Genomic DNA, 12,149 nt, shown 5'->3' with positions numbered 1-12,149 from the left:
AAGGAGTTTGTTAAAAACATTTGAAGGACACAGATAGAGGCACAATAATGAACTTTTTCTTGTAGTCTCCTGCATTGCACAACAAAAGGGGAGGCAAAACACTTGAGCTTTGTGTAAAGACTTCTGGAAATGTTTTTACACAGGTAAGAATTCACTCTTTTCCATTCAAAGATCCTGATATCTACTTATAACCAAGATCCTAAGAAAAATCTGCAGAGATTTTTCTGTAGTGGCAGATCAGTTACATGATATATCTTTGGACTGACTTTAGTACCAAACCATATTTTTTTTTTTTTTTCCATATGGAGAAAAAAGGTAACCCAGAGTCAATTAATTTTGTTTGAATTTGCAAAGGAACAGGCAGACAGCAGTGTTGTATTTAATTAGCAATAGTGAAGTTGTTCATGTCATTACATCCCTCTGTCTCAAAAGTAAGAGCTGAAAGATTCTCGCAGACTTTCGGGCTGTGAAACTGTCTTGATGGCAGCAAATGGACCACTTACTTTTAACTGAGTAAAGGAAGGATATTAAAACCAAAAAGTGTTCTTGTAGTGTCTCAGTGTGGTGTGTGGGAGTCTTTGAGACTGACAAGTCTTTGTCTGCTCTCTCTGCCAGGGATTTGCAAAACCTTCTCCAGAGTTGGCTCCCTGCAGGGGACCCCCACAGCTGTGATGGGCACCAGGCTCATATCCATCAGTCATGGAAAAGTCTTTAAGAAGGAAGGGAATCCCATTGAAAATGCTGACTAAGTGCTGTGGTTTTGTTTATTCAGACGAGCAGAAAGTGTTACTGTGCAGTTCCATAATGGCTGGGGAAAAACAGGTCTCATGGTTTGGTCACTGGAAAGGGTTAAAAGGGGAACCTTTAAAAATAACTACAACCCCCTTAAGTCTAAGAAGATGAGTTTTTTCTTCATATTTCAATGGCTTAGAGCCAGTGTTAGATACCTGAGCCCAAACCATGTAAGGAATTCACTGAAACAAGTTAGGAACTAAACCTTTTCTTTGTATGTAGCAGCTCACCCTGCAGCCATTAAAGTACATTGAGATCCAGTTGACTACCCAAGTGTGCCTTAGAAGGATTGTGGTAAGTCATGGGCAAAAATGGATGCAGACAACCAAGTATTTAACCTTAAAATCTTCTCAGTGTAGCCTGGATGTGGTAGACTTTCTTTTTCATTTCCTTTTAATTTCAGTCCTGCTCCAGGACAAGCTTATTAATGAGAGAAGGGGATTCTGACTCGTCTCCTTCTGGGTCAACAAATGTATTTCCTGGGCTTTAAATATTTTCTCTCACTAAGAATGAGAGAAGAGGAAGAAATCCAGAGGGGGAAAGTTTGGGAACCTGCTAAGGGCACTCTCTAATCAACCATGGTTCTGCTGTTAGCAGGAAAACAAAACAGTACCTCTGAGTTTCATACCTGGGTGGGCAGAGCATTTACTAAAAGCCTTCTGGGTATTAAGGTATAATTTGAAACAGGAAACAAAATCTGACATTTTGAAAGAAAAAGAAAACTTTGACATAGTTAATAGAAATGATTAGAATTGTAATCTCCCTGAGATGTTAATTAAAATAACACAACAAATGGTACCTCAGTGCAGAGTTTGACATGCACTCTGGCTTTAAGTTGTTTTTAATAAACATTGTAGACAGTAATATCAATTTAGGAGAAAAGATAAGCAAGAATAAAATTCAAATTTAAATGCAAAGGTTAGAGTAGAGCAGATGACTCATGCTTTATCTATATTGAAGTAATTATACAGTGAGAACTCAGAACAGTGGCTTTGGACTTATAAAGAGCAAATCACAGTAGTGAGATTTATCTTCTAGCTAATTTTATGGGCAATACAAAAGTTTCTAAAACCTGCTACTTGAAGGATGGATACAGAAGGTCATTGCTTCTTGATTCCTCCTTTTTTTTTCCATTGAAGAACTTATCAATCATTTGTGTTTACCAAATCATTTCACTTTTTTCTTGAGATATCTTATTGAGGCTGTTGATTCCTTTTTCTGTGCATTTTTTAAACTTGTCAAATTATATTTATGTCTGCTAGAAATGGTTGCCAGTACATTTGTAGTGTGAGAGTCTGCAGGCACAGTGATAAACAAACATTCTCTGAGGAGATTTAGTAGATTACTGAGCTTTTTATTGTGCCTTAACTCACCTGTGAGCATCTTGGGTGCTTGCTGGGACTGGTGGCTCTGTTTTCAGGAATGTTTGATCATAAAACAGAACAAAGACATTTTAATTATGAGGATTATACAGATCTTGATTGAAGCATTTTTAAAATCTGATGCCAGTAGATGTCAACCTGCAGTGTGTTAGAAAGTCAGATTAGTGTGAGGCTAAAAGGTGGTTTGCAGGTGGTTGGAATGCTGCACCAAAACATTAGAAAATATGATTTCTAAAATTTGTTTTCCCCTCAATCAGAATTTTTCATTTTAGGTGCATTTATATTTTTCCCTTTGTAATCAAGGTTAAAAAATGATTGGTGTCTAACCTGTTTTCTGGAAAACCAAATTATTAAATGTCAGTATGAAGTGCCTTGCAGATCAGATTCTACCTACTTTGACAGGAGGAAGAAAAGATTCATCAACTTCATTGAATGGAATAAGCTTTCACTGTTCTAGGGAAAAAGTTTAGGGGTGCAGGTGGGGACGTGAGTTGCGGGAAGATGCTAAAGAAACCATCCTCCTTCCTTGATTTCTTTCCCCCTCTCAACATGCAGTTGGAAGTGGAAAGAAACTCGGTGATGGCTGATAAGGACATAAAGGGAACCAGGATGAAGTTTGGTCTTCGATATCTGAATACCTGTGTGCTGAGGGAAAACTCGCTATGAAACTACATGAAGTAGTTATAAGACAAATACCTCTATCTCACCTAAACCCTTCTGTCATATTTACTGATTTGGAAATAATTGACTCCTCTGAACAGCACTAAGCTGCTGTCCATCTTCAGATCCCTAAGAAACATTTGTCAGTCTTTTAATCCACTGAGCAGAGGCTGTTTCCTCCCTCCAGCCACTCACGGAATTGTTTCAGTTTTCTCGGTAAATTGCCTTTCATGTTAAATTTTCATTTCCCTCTTCTGGTTTATATAAAGCTCAGCAGAACTTGTTTTTTTCTCAGTGGTGTGCTGGGGTGTTGTTCATAAACTGTTTCCATTTTCACTTCACCTAAGAGCCCGTTTAGCCTGTTGTGGTGGAAAGACTTGGGCAGCCTCCCTCCCTCCTTGGGAGAGTTGGCCATCCCTCTGCTCTTCTGCTGGCAACAAGTGGAGAAAAGCACCAGGAAAAGGAGTTCATGGGCTACAAGAGGGGTGGAACAATGCTCTTGCAGGGGTAATCTGTAAACGTGGATGTGTCAAAGAAATCAGATGATTTCTCCACCTTTTTGTGATAATAAATTAAAATTGTTCCTAACATTTCTGTGGGTTTTTTTTTTTGTTTGTTTGTTTGATTCTTGTTTGTGTGTTCGGTTTTTTGACATTACAGGAGAAATGTATGGAATAATTTGGAAACATTGTTTGGAAACCTGAATTTTCACCATGGTTTCATGCTTTTTTACATCTATGTATATATATATATATGTATAATCAGACACGTGCACTATATAATTTCCTTAACATTTTACTGTGTTTACCTGTAAATAATTCACACGTTATAATGAGGGTGCCCTTGTTATTTAATTCAAGTACAACACTGGTTCCTCTTACAAAATATTTGGCTTTCTTCTCCTCAAAGCTCACATCTGTATAACTTAGGGTTATGCAGACAGACCTTACCAAGGGGTTCTGTGTTGAGTATGAGTCAGACAGTTTAAGAAACAGGATTTATGCACCCAAGCAGAAGCAACTGCACCTTTGTCTCCTGTGGTATTTCACTGTCTGAATATTCCAGCTTTGTTCCACACCAGGTCAGATGTTGTACTGGGCTTTTATTTAAAGCAGATACACAATATGTCGTATTTTACCTTATGCTGAGGTTAACTAAAAAAATGAGGAGTTTTCTGTTAGATATTCTGGCTATTACTTAAAGTCTTTTTTGTCTAGAAGGTGGGAAAAAAGCAAGAAAACAAAGTTTCCCGTGACTCTTAGTCTACTGTCAGCAGAAGAGTACTGGATAGATTAATTTAAATCAGTCAATAAACCACTCAACGAAAGAAAGGATGGAAAAAGTCCGTGGAATAGCATTATTTATTCCTGAAGTGGGGATACATAAGATCAACCTTTCTCCCTCTTAGGATCACAAAATGCTACTGTATCTTTCATTAGAAAATAAATTAGATTTTTTTTTATTTATTAAAAAAAAATAAACCCACCAGAACTTCTGCAATTAACATAAGTAAATCTGCAGGGCCAGAAGATCATTGTATCTTGCACGTAGATATTCTTTCAAAGGATTTCTGGTTTATCTTTTGGACTTTTAAGGGTAGAATTGCAGTAATAAACACCTTTATCAAAGTTTAATGTATTTTATTTTAAAAGCAAATAGGTGAAAACAGAAGTAGGATTTTTTTTTTTTTTTTTATTCTGCACAGCATAGTTTTGTAAGCTAATCAGTTGAGAAAAACTCCAGGCAATAAATAATTTTGTAAAAACTAAAGAATAATAGCCCTCAGAGAGCAAGTGTTTTCAAAACTATAGCGTGAGGGGATGCAGGAACCCCAGAGCAGTTGGATACCTGCAATTACCTAAAGGTGTTTTGTAGTGTAAGAAATAACCTTTGAGTTCTGAGGGAAAAAGATAAATACACGGAAAGAGAATCAAATAAAATCTGTCTGCTGTAGTATCAGGAGGGTTTGGTAGGGAGTGGTTAACAGCATGTTTAACCATGATTATTGTGCATTTCACGAGGGTTACCTATTGTGAAAGTCAATATAAAAATCTTTAGGCATTTTAGGACTTCTGCTCCACTTTCCTTTTGACTTTGCCCAAGCCATCAATGTATGTATTAAAAAAAATGAAATAGTTAAATTATACAGCCTCTCACATTCAGTCTTGTTTTCTCTGAAGAGTCACTAATGTAATTTTAGACGGAGTTGTGACAGATGGGCTGTAAGGCAGATCTGGCTGGGTGGAAGTTTAGGGAGTTGCTATGACATCATGAGCCCTGAAATGTTGGTGAGAGGATGATTTTGGAGAACATACTTGGCATGCACAAGCTATCACCTGTACTATGCCATGAATAGCCTTTTGGGAGATCTGACAGCAAAGTGGTGACTTAGGAAAGATACACATTCATTTTATAAAAATACTCCACTAAACATGAAAATGTTGAGAAGAGCAGGGAAACTATTCTGAAATTAATCCCTCTACCAGGGTGTTCTGGGCTTCTATCTTGGGTAGGGAAACAAGGAGAGTACAGAAATACAAACTAGTCCTGGATGTGAAATGTCAAGTAGACAGGAACCCTCTTCCTTTGCTCTGGTTTAAAGGGCAGTTCTGAAAGGGGGTTGTCAAGGGGTGGAGCAGCTCCATCAGCTTTCCTTCCCCTCTCAGGGGAACCAACTGAGAAATCCTGTTTGGCATCTGAAAGGGAGATCTTTGAATGATATTGTGTTAAATGTTTAAATACTGTAACTTTGAAAAGAGCCTCTCTGCCCCACTCAGGTGAGACCCCACCTCCAGAACTGCCTCCAGACCTGGGACCCCAAAAAACAGAAGGATCTGGAAGTGGTGGAGCAAGTCCAGAGAAGGCCACAGAGATGCTCTGAAGGCTGGAGCCCCTCTGCTCTGGAGCCAGGCTGGGAGAGCTGGGGGGGTTCACCTGGAGAAGAGAAAGCTCCAGGGAAACCTGAGAGCCCCTTCCAGTGCTTAAAGGAGCTCCAGGAGAGCTGGAGAGGGACTGAGGACAAGGGATGGAGGGACAGGACAAGGGGGAATGGCTTCAAACTGCCAGAGAGCAGGCTTAGATGGGATATTGGGAAGGAATTCTTCCCTGTGAGGGTGGGGAGGCCCTGGCACAGGTTGGGCAGAGAAGCTGTGGCTGCCCCTGTATCCCTGGAATTGTCCAAGGCCAGGTTGGATGGAGCGTGGAGCAACCTGGGATAGTGGAAGGTGTCCCTGCCCATGGCAGGGCTTTGGAACTGGGTGATCTTTAAGGTCCCTTCCAGCCCAAATCGTGGTATAATTCTATGTATGATTCTATGAAACAAACCTGTAAGATATCATAGAATCACAGAATATCCTGAGTTGATGAGGACCCTTGGGGATCATCAGAATCCGCGTAGTTTCCACAAGAGCAAGGAATTCAAGCGGACTGATACATGCAGGGAATTTATTATTTATGCAAAATATTAGAAAACTTTTGGAGACTTAGCAATGCAGGGTGCTTTTCTCATGTCAGTGAAAGGACAGCTTCAGTAAGGTCCCTTCCACGTGGAATGTTAACCCTGTACTGTTCAGGAGGAGGGGAGCAGAGGAAAGTCATCTTCAAATGTGACAGTGTCCACACTCTGCTGTACCCCTTCTCTGAAGGTTGTTGCATCTTTTGTAGATTCAACAGAGAAAACATGTGAAGATACATTTACATCAGTATGGACAAAATTCAGCTGTGGGGCTGGAGGACGGGCCTACTTTGCTGAATTTCCAGGGACAGTAATATCTGGCAAAGGGGCAGAATGAGCAGCTGGAGAAGAGGAGCATCTTAAATCTCTGCAGCTGTTTGCTTCTGTGCTGCTGAGCCAGAACTTCAGTCAATTCCCCGTTAGCTTGAACAGTAACAAGATAAATTGGAATAAAGCAAGGTTGCATTCAACTAAATCAAATTTGGAATGGGTAAATTGAAACAGTGTTCTCACGGAGATGAATCCTATGGCACATTAGCAAAATAATTTCAAATAGAGTTATCTGCAGGAGGACTTCATTTAAAAGTCCAGATTAAGAACAACAACAAAAATAATCTATTTTTGAATGAGATTGTATTATCTTGAATGATGAAAGTGTGTGGTTTGAAAAACAGCTTCATCATAATTTAAGCAACTTCCAGGGAACACTGAAACAGGAGTCTAGTCCTTTCCTCCCACTCACCAGTGTCTAAACTGGCAGCATAAAGCAAATGATTGATACCCAGGTAAAATTAGCTATTTATTTCAGTAAAGTGAGTCTGGATTCTGGTTTTGGGGTTGGTATGAAGGGGGTGTGTGTCAAAGAGAAGTGGAAGAACAGCAGTTTTGTCTGATGCACAGCTACGCCATAGAAATTCTGGATGCAGGGAGAAAGGTGGGTGTGGAAACCCAGCCCAAAGGACAGTGAGGGATGCACATCCAGCAGACTCACAGCCTGGCTTACACCTAAAGTCAGTTGGAATTACCTGCTGATTTTTTTTTTTTCCCAGTAAGGTGCTTAAAAAAAAAAAAAAAAAGAAAAATCAAAGTAATGGTAGGGAAGGTGAAGGGGGTGCTGGGATATGTCAGGGCTTCATTCCAGTGGCTGTAATTTGCTCTATCCAGATGCAGATTATTTTGTTCTCAGATCTGTAAACTGACTTTTTTTTGCTGGGTAATGCATGGCATAAGCCTTTTTTTTTTTTTTTTTACATCCAGTTTCCTTTCCTTTTATCAGTTGTAACTCCATGTTGAAAACCATGTGGGCTTGTTGTCTTTGTTTTTTTTTTTTTTCCAAATGATTGTTCTCTGTGGCTCTGTTGCATTTGAGAATTTACAATGTCCTAACGAATGCTTATTTGTTAGTGTAAATTATACTAGGGAAGTCAAATTTGAACTATCAATTATTTTTAAAAGGTTTAGCTGTTGAAATCCCTAAATTTTCCAGCTCTCCTGCTATCAGCTTCTTCTTCCATTTCCCTGCCACTGTAGTGTTTACCAGTAATGTATATTTAGTGATATGTCAAACAGCTGCTATGAACCATTTATCCTTTCTCTAATCCTTTCCAGAGTAAAAATACTTTTGTCTGTAAGACAGGCATTGCATTATTAATGTTTAATTTCCTTGATGCTCTTCTCCAGATCTGCTTCCTCATCTTCCTGTACCTTTAGCTTTATTTTTGTCTCTGTTTATCTGTTCTTTATTCGTCTCAGTATTTTTATTGAACACAGATATTTGTGTTATTTTCTGTGGTTGTTTTTTTTCCTCTGTAGTTCCAAACTGAGCAATAAAATCCTGTCTCCTGCAGTGAAGAGCTTTACCTTAGTCAGAGGAGTGAAGGACAGGAGTGCTGTTCTCTGTCCAGCTGTATGGCTGAGAAATCAATGCTGTTCCCTACCACACTTTCTTCCAGCTGGTGCTTCCAGTAAGGTGATAGTTTCTTGCCCAGCAGGTTGGTAGAAAGTTGGTTACAGGTTTTCCGAAGGAAAAAAAAAACTTTTCAGTTCCTGAGCTAAACTCTGTTTGAGTTTCAGGCTGTATAACTCATTGGAAAATTAATTCTATTTAAGTTTAATTAGGTAGACTGTTTTTTTGTTGTTGCTTTAAGATACTGGTCTGATTCAATTACAGCTGTAGGTGATAATTGAAAGTCAGTCCTTGCTGGCTGGTGAGGAGGAGCTCATAACAGCCTGAAGTGTTTCACTTGGTTGGCACAGGGCTGAATTTTGCATTATTTTGTTTTATTTTGACCTAGAAAAGTGTCGTTCTGGTAAAGGATCATTGCTTGCACCTGGCAAAAGGCCAGTCCATGGGCACTGTGGAATATTTGCCATTCTCAGATGAGTCTCTGAGTGGGAAGTTGTAAACATTATTAATCCTAAAGTAAAGCAGGTGTGTTAAGAATCACAATCAGGTGGTTGGAATGAGCTCAGAGACCAGATGTATGTTTTGATACAAAATGCTGTATTATTACTGACTTTCACTGTCACACAGACATTTATTTAAAGGCACATGGGTGCAGCATCTTTTGTTGGGTAAGAGATTTCTCTCATGGAGTAAGAATACCATAAAAAATAAAGTTAATGTGATTTACATTTTGCTTAGTTTTGTTTTGTTTTCCCTAAATGACTACAAAGTATCTGGGTGACATTTGGGAAGATTTGAGGCAGTTAATCCCTCCTTCAGGTGAATTATTATTAAAATTCCTGAGCTATCTCTGCAGTTGTGGACGAGGTCAGTTTTTTACCTTCTTTGAATCAAGGGAAAATGAGCTTGAGGGAAAAGAGAGACTAATTAAAATGAAGTCTCCAGGCTCCATCATCTCTCAGTGGCAGAGCAGCCTCAGAACTTGAAAAATGATTCTCTGCTGCTTGGCCAAATTTTGGTCATTTGCTTGGCTGGATGATAAAACCATCCATGACCTTCAGCAGTGTAGAAGACTACAAATCTTTTGTGGTGGAGAAAAACCCAGAAGCAATAGGAGAACATTACAATTTCTGAAGTGGAAACTTTTAAATCCTCTTTTATGCTTATGGAAAAGAGCTGTGAAAATATTGTAGGGAGAACAAAAGAGCCATGGAAGTGTCCATGGCTACTTTATGTCTAAAGCATAAATAGTTTTATTATAATAAATTTAACATTTTTGGTCATTAGTATTTTGATTTATGCAGATAAATAGTTTTTTTACTTGTTGAAAATATCCAGGAGTACATTAGAAATATGAAAATAGACAGTGTTACAACCAGATACAGATAATTGGCTATAGGAGGATAATGTGGAGCACCAAGCAATTAAAATATATGAAAAAAACCCTATAAAGGTGCAAAGTTCTGACTCATTAGTAACACTGCCTAGGTTTGCTGTGATTCATCTAATGGGCAGATAATGGTTGCAGGGGCAAGTGGTGTCAAAGCCTCTCTCTGACCTGGAAATGGAATCGTGGCAATTACTGATTCACAGAATCACAGAATCTTCTGTGTTGGAAGGATTATCAATACCAGCTCTTAACTGGATGGCTTTGCTGTGTGAGTCCACAGAGGGATTCCCAATGTAGGGAATTGCACTTTTTTCCCTTGGCATCTCTCACTGTTACGTGTTTTGGGGCAACAGAGTGGTGCAGCTACATCTGCCTTTCCTCAGGAAAAAAATCCTCCCAGTCTGTCTGTGCAGACAGACATTCTGATGATGTTGGTGATGAAGAACAAGAGCTTATATATTTACTTTCTTTGGGTAATCCTGCTTTTAGTGGCAGCAGCAGTAGTGTTTAAGTGCTGCCAGGCCCAAGGAAAGATGTGACATTGGGCATCAGTGATGCTCTTGCAACCAAAAAGCTAAAACTGTGCCGGGGTACATCAGCAGGGGAGCAACCAGGAGGCTGAGGGGTGGTTATGGCAGTGAACTCAGCCCTTGTTCAACCACAGCTGAAATAGGATGCAAAAACTATTTCTGCATATGCATGGAAGGATAGAATTGGAATGGTTTGGGCTGAGAGGGACCTTAAAGACCATCTAGTTCCACTCAACCTGCCACGGGCAGGGACACCTTCCACTAGCCCAGGTTGCTCCAAACTCCATCCAACCTGGCCTTGGACACTTCCAGGGATCCAGGGGCAGCCACAGCTTCTCTGGGCAACCTGTGCCAGGGCCTCTCCACCCTCCCAGCCAGGAATTCCTTCCCAATATCCCATCTAACCCTGTCCTCGGTCAGTTTGAAGCCATTCCCCCTTGTTCTGTCCCTCCAGCCCTTGTCCTAGGTCTCTCTCCAGCTCTCCTGGAGCCCCTTTAGGCACTCTAAGGTCTCCCAGAGCCTTCTCTTCCCTGGGCTGAACAATTCCTGCTCTCCCAGCCTGTCTCCATAGCAGAGGGACTCCAGCCTTTGGAGCATCTCCATGGGCTCCTCAGAACTTGCTCCAGCAGCTCCACATCCTCCTTATGTTGGGGTCTCAGGGCTGGAGGCAACTCTGCAGGTGTGGTCTCACTTGAGCAGGGCAGAGGTGGAGCATCCCCTCCCTCAACCTGCTGCCCACAGTTTTTGGTGTGTCACAGGAGACTGTTGATTTCCTGGGATACAAGCCCATATTGCCAATAAATTAATGTTACACATCACTGCATTACACACACATGAAGAGATCTCTGCACTATTTCTATATGCATTTATTGCATATATTGTGTGATTTCATTGTTAACCCTTCTCTGTGTGATTGTGTCCCCTCACAATTTATTGGTTGTCTGTACATATGAGACTGAGTTATCCTGCAGCTCTGGGATGTGGATGCTTCCTGTTGCTCTCTTAGAAGTGTTAGAATTAAAATTAGGAGAAAGAACTTTCCAGAGCTTTCCTGTGTGCTCTGCAAAGCCGGGAAGGGAAGGGATGAGGAAGTCAGGACTATCACACCTTGGTAATGGTGCAGGATCAGGTTTTCAGCAATTTCACAGCAGCAATTGCATTAACTCCATCAGCAGCACAGCTCCTGAGGAGCAGTGAGAGAGATGAGAATTTGTGTCTCTCCTTGTCCCCTTCCAGTGGGAAGGTCAAACACCCCATCCTGCTGCACTTACACCTTGAAATGTCACCTACTTGGTCCTTGTATCAATGGCTTGACTGCACCTAGAAAATGAAGGCATCAATAGGCTCCTTTCAGTCTAAAATAGCTTCAACTTAGCCATTTTAATTCCAAATAATCAGTATTGTCTCCTGTAGCCTGTTATTATCAGCTGAATGCATCCTTTCAGATATATGATAGAAAATGTGATCAGAATATAAATGCTGAATTAATTTGAAATCCATTAGGTTTAATATAGCAATGTCTCTATAACAATTCAAGATATTGGAGAGAAGAAAACAACATAAGCTATTGCTGCAGAACAAATATTGGCTTTAGCCACTTTTGCAATATTAAAATGTCTTTCTTATTTTGAGTAGCTGAACTGTATAGAGAGAACTATTTATATCAGCTTTTCAGCTCGAAAGGGAAGATAACTCTAAGCATGGGCAATTATGTATATTTGCAAACGAGAGGAAAAGTATGGTTTATTTATAAAGGAGTTTATATGCATATATTAGTGTGTAGGTTTTACATCCAGATAGTTCACTTGAACACTTTTTTGGGATTTTTTTTTTCTGAAGTGAGTTGGGACTAAATACTGAAGAAATTCATGTAAGTACCAATGTATATGTAGCTGGATTCTCTAAGATTTTAAAGTGTTAGAGAGATGACACAGAATCAGAATGGCCTGAATTGGAAGGGACCTTAAAGACCATCTTGCCATGGGCAGGGACACCTTCCACTATCCCAGGTTGCTCCAAGCCTTGTCCAGCCTGA

The 12,149-nt window shown here is 40.0% G+C and overlaps 1 protein-coding gene across 6 annotated transcripts in view; it reads left to right on the top strand.

Moving 5' to 3' along the window:
* Positions 1 to 12,149, top strand: part of CTNNA2 (catenin alpha 2) — a 505,236-nt gene that overhangs the window by 254,373 nt on the left and 238,714 nt on the right. The window contains exons 8-9 of one of the 6 annotated variants that reach the window (XM_027660546.1): positions 66 to 143; positions 773 to 820. The exons of 4 other annotated variants lie outside the window; for them this stretch is intronic. In XM_027660546.1, coding sequence (XP_027516347.1) covers positions 66 to 143; positions 773 to 805 — 111 coding nt within the window. In that variant the 3' untranslated portion in view covers positions 806 to 820. Of the gene's footprint in view, positions 1 to 65; positions 508 to 772; positions 821 to 12,149 lie in introns of those variants that run through there. One more of the 6 variants, XM_027660545.1, reaches the window with a different exon arrangement.

This window comes from Corapipo altera, unplaced genomic scaffold, assembly GCF_003945725.1.
Source record: "Corapipo altera isolate COAL_440 unplaced genomic scaffold, ASM394572v1 295, whole genome shotgun sequence".
Classification (NCBI taxonomy): Eukaryota; Metazoa; Chordata; class Aves; order Passeriformes; family Pipridae; genus Corapipo; species Corapipo altera.
Note: the sequence above shows the minus strand (reverse complement) of the source record. Positions and strands in the feature narration are given on the sequence as shown.